The sequence below is a fragment of the Macaca mulatta genome, chromosome 20 (assembly GCF_049350105.2).
Source record: "Macaca mulatta isolate MMU2019108-1 chromosome 20, T2T-MMU8v2.0, whole genome shotgun sequence".
In the NCBI taxonomy this organism is placed as follows: domain Eukaryota; kingdom Metazoa; phylum Chordata; class Mammalia; order Primates; family Cercopithecidae; genus Macaca; species Macaca mulatta.
Genome location: NC_133425.1, coordinates 43,531,890 through 43,554,340, shown reverse-complemented (window position 1 = coordinate 43,554,340; position 22,451 = coordinate 43,531,890). Strand labels below are relative to the sequence as shown.

Here is a 22,451-nt window from a genome sequence, read left to right as displayed (position 1 = left end):
CCCAGCCTAGCAAAGAATGCCATTAGTTACTTCCTCTACGAGCTGGTGGGTTTAGTGCATTGTCATTATCTGTGTGCTCCTTGGGGGCGAATTTTCATAAAGTGAATCCTTGTCAAGCACAGCAGCAGCCACCAAAATTAATTAAAAAGTTTGCCTCCTAAAGTCAGCTTGCTGGCATGATCTGAGGCCTCGTATGCCAGCCTCAGTCCTCAGTGGCCCTCTCTTCTCCCTACCATGCTGTTTTACAGACAGTTCTCATTCACCAAATCCTCCAGCAGACCGAGAGCACCTCTGGGAATGTCTGGGTTGGCATCGGCCTTTGCATAGCCCTTTTTGTCACCGAGTTTACCAAAGTCTTCTTCTGGGCCCTTGCCTGGGCCATCAACTACCGCACGGCCATCCGGTTGAAGGTGGCGCTCTCCACCTTGGTTTTTGAAAACCTGTTGTCCTTCAAGACATTGACGCACATCTCTGTTGGCGAGGTAAGCTGGCTCAGAGGAGTTTAATGTTGGAAAATGAGTCCCGAGTAGTTTGAGTGCATGTGAGATGTGGGTCCTGGATGGAGCACCTGCCTTCGTTTTGCTTGTCTGTGACCTCCCCTTCATGTCCCATCTCCTGGCTAAGTGAGGGGTGGAGATGCAAAACACCAGAGGAGTTCCGACACAGGAGGGCTCAGTTCAGGCTGGAGAATTTGGAGAGACTTCCTAGTTCCAGTGGGAACAGGGCTCAGGGAGACTTAATCCAGTTGCTTTGATGGTCTATGGGGACAGTGGAGCAGTACTGAGCACACTATAGGCGTTTAATACAATGGATTGACTGATGGCTTCAATAATCCCAATTGTGTAGCACAGGGAGTGCCAAAGCCACAATGAAGACCATGCCTGTTGGACTTCAGAGCTGACATTTTCTTAAGCTCTTAATCCTTGGCAATAAAATCCTTAACACTTATCAAAAACAACAAACAAACAAAACACACACAAACAACAACAACAAAAACTCCCTAATCAAGGGAACCCCAGGTGGTGTGGGGTAAGATAAGAGACTTGCTTCTTTCTTACAGTTGCTCTTTTAGCAAGCTCAAAGCATCTAATTATGATTAGATTCAGTTGCATACAGCAAAACGAAAATAACAGTGGATTAAACAAAAGGAATTAATTTCACTCTATGTTAAAGGAATCTAGAAGGGAATAACGCAGGGTTGCCACAGGAGCTTCCAGATCCTTCTGCCTTTATCACTATCTTTGCACCTGGCTCTCACCATGGTTCAAAAGTAGATGCTAGAGACCCAGCCATCCCAGCCATGCTTCAGACAGGTGGTAGGAGAAAGAGGAACAGAAGAAGGGGTGCCTTTCAGGTTGAGGTGACTCCCTTTAAGATTTCATCACAAATGTCTCATTCTACACTTTGACTTACATCTCATTGCCCTCAACATGGACACATGGCCACACTCATTCCACAAAGAAGGCTGGGAAATGTAGTCTTTTCTGGGCCCATCTCTTCCCCGAAGAAGTGGAATTGTCTTCACAAGGAAGGCGGAAGTAGAAGGAGGTGGGGGAGATTGTGTAGACAGCTAGCAGTCCCTCCAGCATGCTCCCAGATGGTAACATTACACTTTGTCTTTCTGCATTGAGATGATCAGTCCTACAAGACCGGCCTCTCCAAAGTGGTACCAGAACCCATAAAACTCATCATATTGGTCCCCAGTGACCCCTTCCTGCTTTAGAGCAGTTTTTCTCCTTTCTCCCTAGATCCCCTCGGCCAGTCTGAAAGCCTTCATTTAAAGACATGTTTGACTGATTCTTCCAAAGCCTGAACCCTTGCACTTTTCTTTCCAGGTGCTCAATATACTGTCAAGTGATAGCTATTCCTTGTTTGAAGCTGCCTTGTTTTGTCCCTTGCCAGCCACCATCCCGATCCTAATGGTCTTTTGTGCGACATACGCCTTTTTCATTCTGGGGCCCACAGCTCTCATCGGGATATCGGTGTATGTCATATTCATCCCCGTCCAGGTAATGGCAGGCTTTTGCGCTTCTAACTGCTTTATATTTGCATTTCACACACTTTCACTGAATCGGGTGGAAGGCTGCATTTCTGGCTCATGAAGCCTGTGCCCCATTTTGTACTCACAGATTTACTTCCTTTGGCACAGGGTAGTTTTTGTTTGTTTGTTTTTTGTTTTGTTTTTATTTAGTGACAAGGCCTCGCTCTGTCACCCAGGCTGGAGTGCAGTGGTGCAATCGTAGCTCACTGCAGCCTCAACCTTCTGGGCTCAAGCAATCTTCCTGTCTCAATCCTGCCAACTAGCTGGGACTACAGGTGCATGCCACTGTACCTGGCTAGTTAAAAAAAAAATAAATTTGTAGAGATAGCATCTCGCTATGTTGTCCAGGCTGGTCTTGAACTCCTGGGCTCAGCCCATCCTCCTGCCTCAGCCTCCTGAGCAGCTGGGATTACAGGTGCAAGCCACTGCACCTGGCCACAGTGAAGGCTTTAAAAAAAATTGAATTTGAATGCTCTGGGAAGTGGAATGCCTCTTCAATTTGTCAAAGCCCCCAGCACTCCCCTTGCGTCCTGGCAATTCATGCCTTTCTATCACCTGCCTGACCCCCACGTGGTGTCCCTTAGACAGCATGAACAGCCATAACTCAAGGGAATAACTTGGCTGAGACTCTCAAGCCAACTTCCTTTAGAACTTTTCCTGGCACCTACACTCCCATCTCTGGATTTTTAGGCCAGCTGCAACTCAGCAGTTCTCTCTGAAAACAGTGTTTGTACCTTGATTTCAGATGTTTATGGCCAAGCTCAATTCAGCTTTCCGAGGGTCAGCCATTTTGGTGACAGACAAGCGAGTTCAGACAATGAATGAGTTTCTGACCTGCATCAAGCTGATCAAAATGTATGCCTGGGAGAAATCTTTTACCAACACTATCCAAGGTAGGACAAGAGTAGCTGCTTAAAGAACCACTTACCTTGTAGAATATGCTCTTCTAAGGGGTTCTTAAGGTTCCCAGGGCCAGGCATTCCAGAAGGAGGCTGAGGGGACCCTCTGAGCTGCTCTGCAGGTCAAGGGATTTTTCAAAGGATTATGGAGATTTAATAATAGAGCCAGGCATCTGGGTTCTGGTGAACCCAAGGGTGAGTGACATATGGTTTCTCTTTCCTGGGGCATGTGGATCCTGGTCCTGGCGAGTTATCTTTTATAAAAATAATTCACTAAAATATTGTGAGCAGGAAAAAAGCTGTCTCCAGCTATTTCCTTGACTTAGAAGACATCTACACACACATACGCTCACACACATCCAGGGTTACACAGACCTCTTTGCCTGCAGCAGCATCCCTGTGTTTGGATGGTCCACTGACTCAACGCTCCTTGGGCAGATACGAGGAGATGCATATGTTTTACTTTTTTTAAAGCTGATATAGAAACTATTTCGATCAAATATAAATGCAAATCTAATTGCAGGGACATTTACATAATTGCTGACATAGACTCAGGTGGTTCACCAGTTAATGATCTGAACCACTGTTACAATTGACTCTCTGGATGGACAATTACACTTTTGCACCAGCATGGAACCAGGCCAAAGCTGTGTATCTGCACTCTAGGGAGTGGCTGTAGAGCACCTGCTTCTGAGCTGGCCAAAGGAAGTGCGCCAGGTTGGGACCCCAGCAGCACTAGGGGACCCCCTTTGAAGACCCTGAAACACATCCTCACACTCTGAGTTCACGTCAGTGCAATTTAATTTGATTTGATTAAATTTGTTTCCATATGATTTCAATTTAATTTAACTTGTCAATTTAGTTCAATAAATATATATCAAGTTCCTACTGTGTGCAAGGCCATGGGAGCTACACAAATGAAATGGAAAAGGATTCCTGCTTTTACGAGTAAGGGAGGATGAGATAACTTAGCTCAAAAATAGCCATGAGTTTGTTGGCTCTACCTTCAAAGTATATCCGGAAGCCATCTGCTGCTCTCCATTTCACTCCTACCCGGTCCAAGCCAACATCCTCTCCCTCCTGGACTATGACATCTAGGCCCTGCTCCTGCCTTCCCCCTCCCTCCTGCAATCCACTGTGCACTCAGCAGTCAGAGTGACCTTTAAAAAATGTCAATCAGATCCTCCTGTTCCTCCTCTGCTGGAAAATCGTGGCTTCTTATCACACTTAAGATTATTCAAAGTTAGGTCTTTGGAAGGAAATCCAAATTCTTTCATATGGCCTGTTTGGTCGGACATGATCTGAACCTTGGTGACCTCTCTGACATTATCACATTCTACCTTAACCTTAGGAAACTCAGCTCTAGCGGTGTCTGCCTTAGTTTGTTTCTAGAACCACACGCCACACTCGTTCCTTGCACTTGCTGTCTCCTTTGCCTGGAGTGCGCTTCCGCTGGATGTTTACAGTGACTTTGTCTTGACTTTAGGTCTCTTCCCAACATCCGGAGAGGACTTCTGGGCTGCAGTTCCAAGCATCTCCATGCCCTACCTCTCAATCACTTCATCCTGCTCATTTCTTTCAGGTCACACGACACAATTTGTAATTACTTAATTGTTTGTTTCTTTATTGTCTATCTGCCCCACTGGAAGAGGGCCGAGACCCTGCTCACTCCTCTATTCTCCAACTACAAGTGCAGCACCTGGCATATAGTAGACATCAGGTTTAAATGTCTTGAGTGAGTGAACACAGGAATTCACGTTATTCTATGGGGGAAGATGGGGAAAGTGCCACAGGAGAAACAGAGATGCTCCATGGAGGAGCATGCTGGGTTGGGGAGACTGGGAAAGGCTTCCTGGCAGAAGTAGCTTTCAGGTAGGCCAAAGGGATAGGACAGATTGGGACGTACAGAGAACTGGGGAGGAGGAGAGGCCTGGAGGTGGAGATAAGAGGGTGCTCTTGGGGACAAGGGGGTGCTAGGTGTTCTTTAGGGGAAGGGCACCTGGATAGCAGAGCTTGGATCCCAGGAGAAGTGGGCTGCAATTCTGCCCCGATCACTGAAAAGGCAAGTTACTAAACCTGCGAAGACAGTTTTCTCTCCTGTCAAAAAGGCATAAAATAGCAGCCTCTCTCTCATCACGCAGTGGTGAGGATGCTCTAATGAGAAAGTGCCTGTGAAGTGTTGAGCAGAGCACCTGGCATGTAGTGATCACTCCATTAGAACATCTAGGGCTGTCCTGTGCGGATGTGAAAGAGCTTTTGCAGAGGAGGCTGGAATTGGGGTTGAGGACAAGAAACAGCAGGTGAAGGAGGCTTGAATGTAGTTTGTGAGCTCTGCAGTGCCATGGGCATATTCTGGACTTAGGTAAGGGAGAATACTCTTGAGTTTTTGTGTCTATTCTTGGGACACCAGGCAGGTGCCTTCAGGCCAGCACATGTGTTTTGTTTCTCCCCTGCTGTATAGTATTTAAAAACGTTTTTTCAATTAGTTTCCAACATTTTAAAGTAGGGAGATGTCTCCCAAAAATCCAGACCTCTTGGGAGGATTGCTTGAACCCAAATATTTGAGACCAGCCTGGGCAACATAGGGAGATCCCATCTCTGCAAAAAAAGTTTTTAGAAATTATCTGGGTGTGGTGGTCTCAGGTGTTCAGGAGGCTGAGGTGGGAGAATCACTTGAGCCTGGGAGGTCGAGGCTGCAGTGAGCTCTATCATGTCATTGCACTCCAGCCTGGGTGACAAAGCAATACCCTGTCTCAAATATAAATAAATAAATAAAAATCTGGACCTCCGACTTTGAAATGGTGGATGATCTGGTTATTATTGGACCGAACTGGGGCCTGCTCATCTGGCACAGTAAGGCCAAATATCCACGCTGAGGCTTTGCTACAGGGGAAAGGAGGGCCTTTATTTGGTGTGTGCCAAGCAAGGAGAATCAGGCAGTTCATGGTTAAGACCTGACCTCCCCAGTGGCTTGCAAGCAAGGGTTTTTAAAGGCAGGGGTCAACTTCAGGAAAGCAAAGTTACAGGCAAAATCGTAACTCATACATGGAGATTATATGTTGGTTTGGCCCGAAAGGGTGGGATATCTTAAAGCAGGCAGCTTGTAAGTCATGGGTAGATTCAAAGATTTTCTGATTTGCACCTGGTTAAGGAAGGGAAGCTTTGTCTGAAGATTTGGAGTTAGCAGAAAAGAGTGTTGGATCTGGCCGGTGGGCATGACCTCCTCCAGGCCCCTCAGGAAGAAATTTAGAACAAAAACTGCAGTCAGAGTTCTGTCCTCAGCTCCCCCTTCTCTGAGGTCTGTGTACCAGTGGATCAATTGGATGGGGGTCCGGGTTTTCTGAAATACAACTCAGGGACATATGTTAAGATATAATCCTTAGTTTCCATAGGGAGCCAAACATTCCTGTGACTCTAACTTCCTTGGCTGTTGTTTCAGGCTATTGTTACCTTCTTGCTTATCAAGTTGCTCATTTACTTCTCAGGGTTAGCCTTGTGCCTAGAATTTCCCTTGAAGGAACTCGAGATTTTCCTTTGTTTCTATACTTGCAGTTGGTGGGGAACAGGCTCCTAGGAGAGGTCCCTGCTGCATTTCATGGTAGCACCAGCCTCCCCTGCACTGAGAAGGGGCTGCCCCTTTGATTCTCCTCTCCATTCCGCTGCACTGTAGAGCCCCGCTCTGGTCTTCCCTCCCCTCTGGCCCTACTCCCTTCATTGATGACACTTGCCTGGCCCTTGTAGGCATCTGAGCTTATGAGTCGTGACACACAGAGTGTCAGGGCTGGAAGGGACTTTGGACACCATCCAGTTATGGCAGCTGACAGGCACCGAGCTGCGAGTACCTGCTGGGTTTATGCCCAGGGCTTTCTGTGGTTCCTTTCATTTAAACTTCACAACAGGTCTCATGAGGACTCATCTGGAAGAGGACCAAGTAGAGCTAATACATTTCATAATGCTAGCATTCAACATGCAATATGAGACCACCTTGGACTGTGTTCTATTTTGCAGATATAAGAAGGAGGGAAAGAAAATTACTGGAAAAAGCTGGATTTGTCCAAAGTGGAAACTCTGCCCTGGCCCCCATTGTGTCCACCATAGCCATCGTGCTGACATTCTCCTGCCACATCCTCCTGAGACGCAAACTCACTGCACCCGTGGTAAGAGCTGGCTTCAGATTGGGCCTTTTTTGCACCCTGACCCCGGGAAGTCCCAGATGGGAAGCCCTGCCTACCGTTGCTCAATACTGGCATTGGGAGCATCCAATCACAGCAGGCCACAGGATGCAACTTCAACTCCAACTTTTTTTTTTTTTTTTTCCTGAGACAGGTTCTTACTCTGTGGCCCAGGCTGGAGTGCAGTGGCATGATGTCGACTCACTGCAATCTCTGCCCCCTGGGTTCAAGCAATTCTCCTGCCACAGCCTCCTGAGTAGCTGGGATTACAGGTGCCTGCCACCACCACACCTGGCTAATTTTTGTATTTTTAGTAGAGACGGAGTTTCACCATGTTGACCAGGCTGATCTTGAACTCCCAACCTCGGGTTGCCCACCTGCCTTGGCCTCCTAAAATGCTGGGATTACAGCGTGAGTCACAGCGCCGGGCCAAATCCAACTTTTAGAAACAAGTGCTTTGGCTGACAAGGGGCCCAGGAGAGCCTGGCAGCGATTCTTATCATGTCCATGGTTGGGCAGGGGTCATAGTTAATGTGGGAATACAATTTTAAGTGTGGGGAAAAAGATGGAAACCAAACAAGCAGTTGGCTGTTTTATTTATTTACACTACAAGAAGGAGAGTTTGAGAAAATTTTCTTGGAGGGAGGAGGTGTAGGTATTGGGAGAGGCAGTGGTGTTGGGGTCAGAGTCTGGGCTTAGGAGCCCGGTCGGCCTCGTTTAAATCCAGACTCTGCTACTTAGTAGCTATGACTTATAGTAAATCATTGAGCCTCTCTGGCCTCTGTTTTGTTATCTGTAAATGGGACGATAATAACCACAATCAGTGCTGTTGTGAGGACTGAATCAGTTATTTCGTGTAAAGCATGTAGAACCATCTCAGGCTCTTAGGTCCTATACAAGTGTTAGCTATTCTTCTTAACCTTGATTCTCATCTGGGCCAGGCAAATGAGGATTGAAAGCCTTAGAGGGAGAGCTGGGATGAATGTGAGATGTTCAAGTTCTTTACAAGGGGCCTGGACATCCAAAGATAAAGAAATGCTGAGCTACAGGGAAACTGATTCCTGGCTTAAATAAAGAAAAAACTAGCTAAGTATTAAACTAAGTAGTTGGAGGAAAGTCAACAAAGACAAGAAAAAAATGAGAGAGAGAGAGAGAGAAGGAAATAAGTAAGTTCGTAGAGGAAGAATTGCACCTAAAATCAGGGACCTCACGGGGGAGGAAAGAGGTGACGTTTGCAAAGCCAGAATGTGCTTGCTGAGCCATCCTTTGTGGGACCCATGACTGCCCTGTGTTTAATCCCATTATTGCCCTGTGTTTCTTGGTGAGTTGCTTTTATTTTCTCTGGTTCTTCAGCAGGCAATCACTCATGCACAGTTTACTTTGACACACTTTCGGGCCTTCAGCCCAGCTGTGAGCCCAAAGCCAGATTGAATGGCAAGGATACACCAGGGCTGCTCAATTATTGTGACTTTCTCTGATCCCAGACCAAAAGGAATACTATTTTTTTTTCTCCAGGAGCATATCAAGCAAATCAAATTGAGTGCACGTAGTTCATATTTTCTAACATGATAGTTTAGAGGGAATCTATACCAAAACCAAATTTGCAAAGCTCTGGGTCTTTTGGATTCAGAACTGATTGCAGTCACTTCCTCTGCTAAGGTCATGTCAGGAGTCCGTCACCTCCAGGGTATTCAGTCACATCAGGCCACTCATGTGCTCTGTCAGCCAGGCCTGGGCTTCCTGAGCCAAGGTGGGGCTTTGGGACCTGGAAGAACTGAATTCCCTTTGAGGATGTATTTAGGACCAGATGTGATAGAAGCATCTTTCATTATCCTCTTAATGAAGGGACTAGGATTAGTTGAAGCCTGGGGCCCTGTCCGTGGGGCCCATTTAACAGCAGGCAGGATCACTCAGGATTAGATGAAGAAAGTTGTATTATCAATTTCTTAAATGGGTAGCTAGGGAGAGGCTGCTAATTACAATTCGGACAGATGAGAAGATGAAATTGGAGAGATGAAATCATGCACCCCTGGGGCACCAACCAAAGGGAGAAGGCTTGTTTTCATTGAGGCTATAGAATATCAACCACCCACTATGCAGGGCACAGCAAGGAAGGCTGCGTGAACAGAGGTGATTTTTTTGTGGGGGAGGATGGGGGGAACCAGAGTTGACCAAAGGCTCTCAAATCTGTCCTCGTGTGGTGCATGGGGAGGCAGGGCATGGAGGCCAGGTCCTGGGAACAGGAGAGTGAGGTCACCCTCCAGCTTCCCCCAGGTGCAAGCAGGTCTCTCTGGGGAGCTTCCAGCCCCAACCCTGAGGCTGTGGTGTGGTGTGTAGCGTGAAGATAATGCTCTAGCTCCAAAGGGTCAGATGCCTCTGAAGAACTGAGAGCAGGGGGTGCTTTAGGACAGTCTGCATGGGCTTTGAGTGAATAGTCTAGATTCAAATGAGGATGCAGTGTGGATGGAGATTGCCAAATGTATTCTGTTAGTGGCCTGCCTCAGACCTCTTCCCTTCTGAATCAACAGAGACAAGGGGATATACTTGCCATCGTTTTGGTGAAAATCCAAAAGCAAAATAGATTAAGATGCTGCTGTCCCCAACTGGCCAACCCATGGTTTCTGAGCCACGAAGTGAAAAGATTGTTCCTCTGTGCATTCCAACGATGCCGCCATTTCTCATCTGAGCAAGTTTAATCCCCATGTGTATAACACTTTAGAGCCAAGGTGACTTCTCCTTCTAAACCCTCATACTTCTCTTTTGTTCTTCAGGCATTTAGTGTGATTGCCATGTTTAATGTAATGAAGTTTTCCATTGCAATCTTGCCCTTCTCCATCAAAGCAATGGCTGAAGCGAATGTCTCTCTAAGGAGAATGAAGGTATAACTAACCCTGGGTGAGTAGGGAAGAGAGATCTCATTTTGGGGTGGGAAAATGCTCAGATATGTGGAGTCTATACCAACCTGCTGGAGAGCTGGGTCACTTGTTGAGTTGACACTGGGAGGAGGGCATCCATTCAGAGTTAGATGAATAAATGTGTATGAAGGACAGAGCAGGCAGAGTTTTATAGGTTGTCTGTAGGAATGATGAGATAGAGTCTCTGTACATGAAGAAGATGTTCCTGACCCTATTTTCCTTAAACAATCTATCCATCTTAAGTGTTCCACAAGTGAGGTTGGTTTTGTACTGAGTCATCCCCACTTTACCTAGTTTGTCCTTTGATGGGCATGGTGATGGAAGTGATGAAGAGGATGTTGGGATCCCTACATTTATGCACTCATTTAGTCCCTTTATTCCTTCATTTATTCACTCATCAAAGATTTACTTTGTGCCTCCTATGTATAAGACATGGGAAATGCAAATATAAGGAATAGAGAGGCTTTGTCGTCAAAAGCCTCTGTTCCAGTGTGGGACCAGGCACTCTAAGAATCTCTATACATGATAAGGATATAAGCGACATTTGAGAAGGGCAAATAAAGTGGTTTGAAAGTTCAACTGAGGAGAGGAAAGGGAAGAAGGGCATTTTTATCAACACAGAAGCTTGTTCAAACGTCTATGAATTGATTGAATGATCTTACTCACCCAAGTCGGAAATCCGGAAGTCATTGTAAGCATCCTGGTTCATGCACTCCTCTTTTCCCTTACCATACACATCCAACCAGTCAAGAACCCTGTTAAGTCAACCCCTGATTATGGTATTCTCTCCATTTTAAGGGGCGCCATTGTAAGATTGGATTGGAAGGTACACTGTTGAGTTATTACTCTTTGAACAAAACATAAGAACACCATCACATTAATTGCATGTATTATGATATCAGAAAAAAAATAAAGGTGCTTCTTAGACTAGATAAAGGGTGGCATTTCTTGACTCCTCAACCTTCACTCTGTCCCTACTGCCACTGCCTTCAATCGAGGCCTCCCTCATCTCTCATCTGATTAGTGCAGTGATTTATGACCTAACCCTTCTTTTTCTAACATTCTTCTCAAGTCCATATAGCTCTCAACCCAAAGAGAGCTGTTAAAATACTGGTCTGATTACCAATACTCATTCGCACCTGCTCAAAATCCTTGAACCCTTGTCCCCTCCAGGCTCTCCATCTGTGCGTTCTCAGTTTTGTGTCCCCCTCCCTTCCCAATTTGAACTCTGTGCCTCAGTAATCCTGAATTGCTTGTTTCATGCCGCCACCCCAACAAAACCATGCCTTTGCATGCTCCTTGCCTTTGCCCATGCTGGGCCCTCAGGTAGAATGCTGTCATCCTCTTTCCCTTTCTCATCTCTGCCTATACAACACCTGTACAGACCCAGCTCAAGCACCAAGTGCGTGGACCTCGAGAATGAGAAGCCAAGTGTCCCTTCTCTGGCAGTCGCAGTGCTTTGTCCTCATCACATTTTACAGAAACAATCCGTGCATGCTCTCATCTCCCTCCAGACTGTAATCTCTTCAAGGACAGGAACTGTGGCTTATTTATATTTGCATTTCTGCTTTTACCCCAAAGTCTGGCACATGGTTAGGGCTTAGCAAATGCTTTGTCGAACTGGACTGAGTGGCCTAGGAAGAGGACACAGCAGAGATTGAGCATATGACCTTGGTTTCATAAGCATTTAGTGCCAAGCAGTGAAGTCCACTGCCCAAAGACTGGTAAGACTGACTGTCTTGGGCACAAGGGTGAAATGTGGTTGGGATCAGTATTCTCCAATGTGGGTGACCCACATAGGCCTTGTGGTTAAAGAGGCAACTGTCCCAGATAGCATGAGCTAGTGGACTATTTCTGCTGCAGCTTCTCCTGGGGGAATAATTTCAGAACCTCTTTCCTGGATGTGCTGGGTTAGAATGGCCAAAACTGTGATTTGGGGTCATTAGGAGATATATTGGGATGATTCTTGCAAATGGATGACATCTGCTCAGTTAATTTTGTCTCTTTAATCTTAGAAAATTCTCATAGATAAAAGCCCCCCATCTTACATCACCCAACCAGAAGACCCAGATACTGTCTTGCTTTTAGCAAATGCCACCTTGACATGGGAGCATGAAGCCAGCAGGAAAAGTGACCCAAAGAAAGTGCAGAACCAGAAAAGGCATTTATTCAAGAAACAGAGGTCAGAGGCATACAGTGAGTGGAGTCCACCAGCCAAGGGAGCCACTGGCCCAGAGGAGCAAAGTGGCAGCCTCAAATCGGTTCTGCACAGCATAAGCTTTGTGGTGAGAAAGGTAGGTGTGTGTTGCACAGGTGTGGCCTACAGCCCTCCTCCTTGCATTGCATAGCTACAGCCTTCTCCAGGTCTGATACAGTTCAGTTAGAGCTGAAGGTGGTGATGGGATGTCTCTAACCAGAGTCCCTGTATTTTTCCCCCAATTTTAAAACTACGTACATGAACATTGGAGGCCCTGTCTCCAAGTGTGGAGAAGACGGTGGTTATATTCATTCTGATCTGTAGTACTTGCCTTAGAGTCAGTTGCAATTTTGAATGAACAGTCCACTCCAGGTGGCTAGGCTTGAACTGACTAGCTTTCATAAATCCTTTTAGATTTGTTCTCTTTTTGTGTGTGTGAGACAGGGTCTTACTGTTTTGCCCAGGCTGGAGTGCAGTGGTGAAATCAAAGCTCAGTGCAGCCTCAAACTCCTGGGCTCAAGCGATCCTCCTGCCTCAGCCTCCCAAGTAGCTGGGACTACAAGCATGCATCACCACGCCTGGAAAATTTAAAAATTTTTTTTATTTACCAGGAGAAAGAGGGATAATTTTTAAATTATTATTTTTTTTTTGATAGAGATGGAGTTTTGCTATATTTCCCAGGCCGGGCTCGAACTCCTGGCCTCAAGTGATTCTCTGTCTTGGCCTCCTGGGTCAAGTGCTGGGATTACAGGCATGAACCACTGCTCCTGCCCTAGATATGTTCTTAATTTCACATTGGAATATTACGATAGATGATAATGACTGATAATTTTGAACACTACTGTTTACCAGGTACATAATAAACTCAACCACCCCAATAACTAGGCATCATAACTGCCCCCACTTGATGGTTGAGGAGCCTGAGGAACAAGAGGGTTAAATAGCTTGCCCAAGGTCACATAGCTAGCAAGTGGCAGGGGAGGGTTTCATATCCAGGGCACCTGGCCTCAGAGTCTGGGCTCTTAACCACCAGGAAATACTCCTCTTGTAAAAAGCAAACTGAGATAACAAGCAACCCAGCTAAGGGCTAAGCCAGCCAAGCCAGCCAAGCCAGCCAGAGTCTGTTTGTTGTTCTCTCCCCTCAAGATTGGGGGATGGAGATTTCAGGCAACGCTGTGGATTTAGGGAATGTTTGGCCTCCTTCTGCATCTCCTGCATGCATCTCTTTCTTGCTCTGGGAACTCAGCAGCACACTCCCAGGGTGACAGTGTTGATTTTGCTGCAGAGGCCTCAACATTAATCTTGTGCCTAGTATTTTAATCTCTCATCCTGTTGACTCATTCTTTCCCTGTGCCAGAGGTTCTCATTTATTATGCAATGTCAACCTCAATAGCTGGTGTGAGAATGGTACCTCTTGTAGCTAACAAGGCTATCTGCCACGGATTCATCGGAAACGATATTTGGTTGGCTGAGTGCAACTGAGCTCAGATTTCAGCGAAGTCCCACTGAGTGCCACCTATTTGCCTTCTCGCCACTCTCCCCGTGGAGCACCTGACTTCCCCCACCCTGCCTTCCCATTTGCCTCTAAGAGGCCTCCGTGAACTTTCCGTGTTCTAAGGACGCTGCTTTCTGGCCACGCAATGGCTTTGCTAATGTGCTATTCCATATGTCAGTGACTCTGGAATTCCTGCCTCAAGATGCGGTCAGTGTTTTGTGGAATAAATTGAAGATACAGTGGGGGCAATGCAGTGTTGCCTCTGGAGCCTGGGGGACCGCAGTTCCAGGCACAGCCACTGCTTAGCTGCTTGACTTTGGATATCTTGCTGAAGCTCCCTGAGCCTCCGTTTCTTTACCTGCACCATGCATTTCATAGAAGTACCCATTTCACAAGGTGGCAGGGGGAACTCAGATACCACAGAAAAATGCTAAGCCCATAGTAAGTCTCAGCTGATGTTAAGTATGATTGTTGCCTTTTTCTTTAACAATTATGCCCAGCTTAAGTGCTGCCTTCAACTGTTCTACATTGAGGACATCCAAGTTTTTCCAAGTTTAGCTCCTCCTCAATTCCATCAGACCGGATCCTCCATGGGGTCAGGGTTTTTTGTTCACAGTTATGTGCTTATCCCCAAGCCCAGCCCCTGGCTTGAAGGTGGCCAGCAATGTTTGTTGGGAGAATCATCAGAGGATACAGGCCTCATGGATTTTCTGCTAAAGACAAGGATGAATCTAGAAGGCTTCTTATTTGGCCCCAAGAAGTGGACAGGACTCAGAGGGCAACCAAATACCTGGTGAGGCTGCATCACATCTGCGGTCTCTTTAATGCCCCAGTTCCTTGAAGTCCTTTTAGGAAAACTAAATAGATCCAGCTTCATTTCATGACGCAGGAATTCCAGAGTCATCAGCATATGGAATAGCACATTAGCAAAGCCACTGCGTGGCCAGGAAGTCCTTAGAACACGGGAAGTTCATGGAGGCCTCTTGGAGGCAAATGGGAAGGCAGGGTGGGGGAAGTCAGGTGCTTCATGGGGAGAGTGGCGAGAAGGCAAAGTAGGTGGCACTCAGTGGGACTTAACTGAAATCTGAGCTCAATTGCACTCAGCCAACCAGATTTATATCCATGTGGGCTCTGCAAGGGCAGGGAGGCATCTGTGTGGATCACTATTTTATCCCAAGGTGCCTGGGATTCAACAAAGACCTTGTGTAAGGAGTTATTGATGACAGGCAGCAACTCTCATGTGCTGAGAGTGGCAGACGGGGGATGTGCCTTTCTGGTCTAGCTTGGGGTGGGAAGAAAGCCATATTTGGCCCCATGTTGGGCATGTTTGCCCTAAGGGGATTGCAGGGACCAGGCCTACATGAGAATGTTCTCGGATGCTGCAAGTGCAGTATTGCAATATCTGCTTGAACACAAGAGTGGGCATGCTTCCACATCAGTCTCCACGTGGGCTGTTTGCCTGCAGTGATTCTCCCCAGATACCCTATGGCACCCTTCCTTACCTCCTTCAGGTCTTACCCAACTGTCACCTGTGGCAGATGCTGTCCCTGCCCATGTGCCCTGGACCTCTAAGTGTTTCCTGGCCATCTTCCAACTGCCTTATCCACATCTGTGCCCAAGGGCTCTGCACACCTCTATAAAGACCTTCACAGAGTAGAGAGCAGCCCTCAAACAATGACTGCTGGGGCATCAATACCCCACCTCCTCTGCCATTGGGTGGGACAAAGCTATAGTCAGTTCCCCAGAGTTTCCTCCAGTTTCCCTGCAGGGTTGAGTTCCGTTTGCCTTCTGTGTAGGATATTCTGTTAGGGAGCTGACCCAATAGGCTGCCCTTGATGGGCCACCTTCCCTTTCCTGTATCACTTCTCCTCTTCCCTACTGGAATTTCCTGCACCTTCCAAATGACAGTGTGACTTTCATTCAAATCCTTGATTCAAGATGTGTTTCTGGGAAAACTCAAGCTAAGACATCTACCTTTCCAGTAAGGCTTTCCTTGTATCCCCGAGCCTCCAGCCCACTCCCTGTCTCTTTCCTGCTTTATTTTTCTCCATGGCAAGCAAATATGTGCCTGCCCCACATTTAATTTGTCTTGCTTCCTGTCCATCTCCCCCTGACTACAAGGTAAGTTTCATGAGGGCAGACGCAGGCCATTGCCTGTTGTGTTCATTGCTGTTCTTGCTGGTGGTTGGAACAGTGCTTGGCACATAGCAGGCTCTAATAATGATTTGTTGGTTGAATTAATAAATCTAGAGCTGTAGAATGTTAGAATAGTGTAACTTCTCAGTAGTTCCAGATTGAGTTGTTATGGTGGAGGATTCCATTAAAAAAAGATTTTTGAAAAGCCCCTAGATCTTCACACTTCAAAAGGTACCCTAGTCCCCCTGGGTTGTACAGCCTTTTGCATCCCATTAGATTTGCTTTTCTGGAGTCTGAGCACAGAGTAGCCTTCATGTTTAAGGCCTGTGGCTCCCAGACCAGCACAAGGCTGTTTCGCACCAGTGATCTTACATGATTTCTAGAAGCCCTCTGGGTGCTTGGTTATGCCACAAAAGGGAAAGCAGTTAATTAAGACTTACATTCCTGCATCCTCCTCCCAGGCTGTGTATATGCGGGGCTGGGGTGGTGTGGCTGCAGCTGCCCTGCCCCAAGCCAGCAGTGACCCATTGTTCTCTGCCTGGCCTGACCAGCATAGTTTGAGAGCAGCACCTTTGGGCCAGACCCTCTAAGAAGTGGGAGAGAGTGACTGTGTCCTATCTCTGTTTCTCTGGCAGGGGAAGATCTTGGGAATATGTGGGAATGTGGGAAGTGGAAAGAGCTCCCTCCTTGCAGCTCTCCTAGGACAGGTAAGCTGTGTGATGAGTGCTGTGAGGATGGAACATTAACATGACAATGAAGTGGCTCCCTTCTGGTCAGGTGTGGTGCCATGAGAACAGTGGACCTAGCAGATGGCCTCGGTTGCACTGGACACTGTGCATGTGGTTCACGATCATTTCTGGGAGGTTAGTGCGCTCAGCAGCTCCAGGCCCCTGGGCCAGATGAGGCTGAGTTTTTCACAAACTCTTAAGTTTGCCATTGAGGAGGTCTATTGAATGGATTGCCTCTTTGCCTAAAGCTCCATCTTGGTCAAAGGAAAGTCGGGTCCTTAAACCCATGGTTTTCTCCATGACTTGGGCTGCCCTGATTTAGAAATGCCAGCGAGGCAGCTTGGTATGGAAGGACTTTGGAGTCAGGAGCTCACAGTGACTATAGATGTATTTTATGCCTGAACTAAAGCAGCTCGTGCCCCCAGCTTCTCTGCAAACCTTGGGGTAGGAAGAGGGAGGGGACTTGGGTCCTTGTCCCTTCTCTGCTCCTTCTAGTTGGGTGACCCCAGGGAAAATGGCCAAGCCATTTGTAGTTTTTACAAACCTCTATGTCACCATGGTTTCCACGTCGCGTCCCACATGAATAAGCTTTGTGGGGAAAAAAATGCTAAGTCCTCTTTCTCCCCACTCTGCTGTTGCTAAAGGGAAGTTTGTGAAGCTGGGATTGCCTCTTTCAGGAAGAGGTCAGGGTACTTCTGAAGAAGTGGAGATTCCAGAATAGGGTGGTGGTGGGATGTGTCTTATGAGTTTTAATATGAGTGACTTCGTTTGGCCTCAGTTGACTCATCTGTAGAAAGAATGACAACTCCTTCCCTGCCTGCAGGCGGAGGTGGGGGCTGAATCAGATGAGTTCCTGAGGTCACCCACGCTCTTAGAGTGTGTGCCTCCATGATGAGTCAGCGGGAGCCATAGAGGTGACTCAGCTCAATTCCCCACATAATCATGTGAATACTCTTAATAGCATCCTACTGCATAAGAGATGACCCAACTTCTGCTCGGATAGCTCCAGTGATGGGAAACTCAACATGTCACAGCCAGTTCCCTTTTTGGAGAATTTTGATGTATACTGGAGTGAAATTTGCCTCCTTTTAATTTTTATCCTTCGGAAATTTTGAGATAACATTGCATCTATCTCCCACGCAACAGTGGTGGGATCAGGCCCCTTGCTGTGGTCACTGGGGAGGCAGGGGGGCACTCTGGATAGCCTGGCTTCCCCAGCTGTTTCTGCCACATGCTCACTGCTTAGCCTTGGGCAGGTAACTTAACCTCTCTGAGCCTCATAAAACCTCTTGGTTTCCTTGTCTGTAAAATGGGGCTAAGGAGAGTTGTGGTGAGGATCGAATGAGATTATGTAAGCAATAGTTGACTATAGGATAATTTGCAAGGCCAGTCATGGTGATAAACATTGAACATACTCTTAACTCAGTGCACGGAATATACCCTACACATTAAAAATACTATGATTATTATTGTTATCATCATGGTCTCTTCTCCAAATTGAATTCTTTGTCCATTGCACAACTCCTGAGGTGAAATGGCATCACATCCTTTGGCTGCCTTGGTGACTCTCCTCCTCTGCCCCTGGACCCACTGCCACTGCCCCGTGAGCATCAGCCCTGAGCACTGTGGCCTGCCCCACATGTCCCTTCTGTTGATAGCTTTGAACATTGCATCCCCACTGTCTACCGTTGTGTATTGGTTGCCCCCATGAGGGGTCATCTTAAATGAGCGTATGTACTCAGGGTCACAAACTGGAGCCCGTGCATAGTTTTAATTGGATTGCCGAATGCTTTAAAAGTCCAAAGATTTCATGGAAAACTGGATCTTTGACTCCTCTTGACAAATTAGAAAATCCTGCCCCATCAGGCCTGCATCCTTTCATGGCACCAACGATGCAACTGAGTCAAGGCTGCTTCCCGAAGATGGGGTGTGCGAAGGCTAGCACCCACAGCCATGCAGGTGGTGCCCTGCTCCCAGGGCCTGGCTGAGCAGGGTTGGGTCCAGCCAGTGCACCTGGAGGAAGGGGAGCTTCTTGTGAAGAGTCTGTTGAGAGAACACCCTGTTGTAGTTGGGGCCAGGTGCCATGTGCACTGGGAGCAGCCCTGGAGTCCAAGCTCTCCCATTTGCAGCAGAGCTTACCACTGACTCTTTTCAAACATTCCCTGCCTGGCTCTGTGCAGGTGTCTGACTCTGAGATTCTCCATCTGCATGGTTGGGCTTTCTGGTGCATGGACAAGACATCCTGTCGATGCTTTTGCACCTTTGTAACCAATACTTGTGGAATAGGTGGGTGGCAGGGTGCAACGGGCACTCGAGGAAATGTCCTCAAGGCTTGGCTCCTGAAGCTTCTCTGGTTTTGTTGTTCCAGATGCAGCTGCAGAAAGGGGTGGTGGCGGTCAATGGAACTTTGGCCTACGTTTCACAGCAGGCTTGGATCTTTCATGGAAATGTGAGAGAAAACATACTCTTTGGAGAAAAGTATGATCACCAAAGGTAATATTAACTTTTAAAGCAGGAGGCACATTTGTGTTTGGTACACACTCTCCTACAGATGCTGATGCTGTTGGTAATGACTGCTAAGTGGATTCTGAGTTTAATGAATTCCCATTAAACATTCATCAGATCCACACAGGCACTGGTTTTCCTCTTCCTGAGCCAAGCGTTAAGGAGAGGCAACTTCTGCAGACCTGTGACTGCACACTGGGAAGAGGATAGAATCGGTACTTCATTCCCAGGGCAGAGGAACATATGTTCCGAGGTTCTCTGCAACAGGGCATATGTGGTCTGACTAGAGAAAAATGAATCCAGCAATTTTGCTTTAGGCTGAGTACCCAAAACTGCTTGAAATCATGAGCAAGTATGTAGTGAGTCAGCCCTGACATTATTAATTGACATCAGAGCTATCAGGATATATTATCGCTGTTAGTGTCCTCAGAATGATCTAACTACACAAAAACAAAGCTCAACTTATAATTACTCGATTTACTTTGAGCCATCAACTTTTTAATATTATTTTATTTTTTAAATGGACATAATTACATCTATCTATGGGGTACACTTTTGTGTTTTGATATATGATGCTGGGGGAGAGGGGAGTGAGGGGAAAGGAGAGATGGTGACCAAAGGGTACAAAGTTTCAATTAGACAGAAGAAATAGTCATTAGTGATCTATTGCACAGAATAGTGACAATGATAAATTTTAACGTATTGCATGTTTCAAAAGTACTAAAAGAGTGTATTGTAAATGTTTTCAACAGGAAAATTATGAGTATGTATTTGTAATAACTGTAGTATGTAATGAACAGACAGCAATTTGGGGAGAAATATTTTCTCTAAGAACATTTCATAACTCATTAATACCGTGATCACCTTGGACATTTCTATAGTTATTCTCTCCCTACTTCTGAAATGTTCGATTTCTTCTAAATTTTAATTTTAGATTCAGGGGGTGCAGCTTTGTTACAGGGGTATATTGTGTGATGCTGAGGTTTGGGTTTCTACTGATCCTGTTCACTCTCTAGTGGACATAGTACCCAATGGGAAGCTGTTCATCCCTGTGCCCTCTCACCCTCCCTCCTTTTGCAATCCCCCCACCTCTTGTTACCATCTTTATGTCTGTGCATACCCGAGGTTTAGCTCCCACTTATAAATGAGAACATGTGATATTTGGTTTTCTGTTTCTGTGTGAATTTACTTAAGATAATGAAGTCCAGCTGCCTCATGTTGCTACGTGATTTTGTTCTTTTTTATGGCCGCATAGTATTCCATGGTGTGTATACCACATTTTCTTTATCCAATTCACCATTGATTGGACCATCATCTTTAAGCTCTGGAAAGTAATGAGTTCCTATGGTTCTTTGCTTAGCTTGGTGTATTGCCATGTACATTCTCTCATTTGAGTCCCATAACCACCCATTTAGGGAGATCATGGCATTATATCCCCATTTTACAGATAAAGAAAAAGGCCCAGAGAGGTGAGTTGACCCTCCCAAGGTATTAAATGCTATTAAATGTCAGAGTTGAGTCTTGGACTTAGACCTTGAGCTCCAGATCAACATCAGTTGTCTGGAGCTGGAGCTGCCTGACAGCTGGGTCACTCAGAAACCTTCCCAGGCATCACAATGCTGAATTAAGAGAATTAGAGTTGGTTTTAGGAATCTGGCTGTCAGCTCTGCAGCGGTAGTTTGGCCTCTTTCATCTTACCCACCAACTCTGTCCCTGCTGGCTGGCATGGCCAGCATATATATTCTCATCAAGAGGCTTGTCAATTCACCTCCTCTTCCCTGGCCATGCCGTCCTGTGGCCAGGAGGCTCAGGTGTGGCAGGAAGGTGATCAGTGCAGGAGTCAGTGATCAGTGCAGCCAAATTACTCTGCTCAGCATCTCTTGGCCTGTGCCACCCACCTGGAACACCTTCTCTGTCTGTGGAAGCGGACTGGACAGAGGGTTGCCTTATTCATCAAAATGACGTTCAGAGGACAAATATGTGCCAAATGCCTTCAGCATGCAGGGCACATGGGGACAGAGATGGCTCAGGTGTATCTTTGCCCTTAAGATGCTCAAGCCTGGAAGGGGCTATAAGAAATGCACAGAAATGACAGTGCATCAGGGAGGAATGAGCCAGGTGGCGGGAGACTGTGCTCGGATTGTTCCAAGGCAGCAGAGATCATGAGAGGATGGTGGATCAGGGAAGAGAAGATGGCACTTGAATTGGGCTTTGAAAGATGGATCTAGCATCCTTCATACGTGGCATATTTAGCAGAGATTTTGCTCCTAGGGCAGAAACTGTGGCTCTCAGGGCCATAGGAAGCAGGAGGGTGGGAGGCAATTGAAGGTGGGAGGTGTTGAGGGGAGGAAGATGTGCTGTGCTGTCTGAGTCTTGTAGTCGCAGATTGGCAAATGTAGTAATAGCAATTATGGCCCCCACTGATGGAGAATTTGCCATGTAGCAGACACTGTGCTAATGGCTTCACATGTTTTTCTGCTCCATTCTCACAACAACCCAATGAGAGTTTGTTGTTTGCACAGTTTTATAGAGCAGAGAGGGAGGATCAGGGAGGTACAGTCACTTGTCCAAGGTCGCCCAGCTGGAGTCAAACCCATTCTCTGATTCCAAGGCCCCTCATCATAACTGCTGTGTACGCCAACCCTAAAGTTTGTGTGTGGGCACGATGCTCGGGCCGTGCCCAGGTTCTATTTTGAGGCCTGTGTGCAACCGGAAGGGCAGCTGCTCACGCCTATCTGCTCTCTTTCTTGCCTCTTTATTGGGAAGGTTTGTCTTTCGATGTCTGAGTTGTGAGACCTGCCCATTGTCACTCACTGAAGGAAAGAGGGTCCTGATGATGATAATGCCAATGATATCAATCAGTCAATCTGTCATCCACCAACCAATCAGCCGTTGTGGAGGCAGGCAACCCGCCGAGCAGGACAGAAACCTAAAGGCCCAGTGGTGCTGCTCAGCAGCTGCTGGGAGGGAGCACACACCTGAACCAGGCACTACAGGCATCCTGAGCAGGAGTTGGGTCCCCAAGGCGGCTGTGCGGGGGCTCTGTGATGCCTGGGGAAGGTTCTGCTTATGGTGGGGCTGTCTGAGTGAGGCTGAGTTGCAGAGAAAACGTAGGGAGGAGGGTGTGGGCATCTGTCGTAACATGGGGACGACATCCCAGTGAGCACTGATGGTCTTAGGTTCCTCGGTGCCAAAAGTCCCCAAAGGCCTCCCCTGGGGCACAGCGGGGTCATGCCCCTGGGGACCACTGTGGGGCCAACCCCACAGCTTTGCTGCTTTTTGCAGGACAGGGTGCTAGTCCTGGCGACTTGGCTGCTGCAGAGCTGGCTAGGGCCTCAGCTGTCAAACTCCCCATAGCCTGGG

At 47.0% G+C, this 22,451-nt stretch overlaps 1 protein-coding gene across 3 annotated transcripts in view; it reads left to right on the top strand.

Annotated features, from left to right (window-relative positions):
• ABCC12 (ATP binding cassette subfamily C member 12) overlaps positions 1-22,451 on the top strand; it is a 62,929-nt gene that overhangs the window by 5,308 nt on the left and 35,170 nt on the right. The window contains exons 4-11 of one of the 3 annotated variants that reach the window (XM_015126082.3): positions 249-482; positions 1,836-2,009; positions 2,787-2,934; positions 6,949-7,097; positions 9,884-9,991; positions 12,043-12,321; positions 16,491-16,562; positions 18,952-19,076. In XM_015126082.3, coding sequence (XP_014981568.2) covers positions 249-482; positions 1,836-2,009; positions 2,787-2,934; positions 6,949-7,097; positions 9,884-9,991; positions 12,043-12,321; positions 16,491-16,562; positions 18,952-19,076 — 1,289 coding nt within the window. Of the gene's footprint in view, positions 1-248; positions 483-1,835; positions 2,010-2,786; positions 2,935-6,840; positions 7,098-7,275; positions 7,524-9,883; positions 9,992-12,042; positions 12,322-16,490; positions 16,563-18,951; positions 19,077-22,451 lie in introns of those variants that run through there. The other 2 variants (XM_077986347.1, XM_077986348.1) reach the window with 2 other exon arrangements.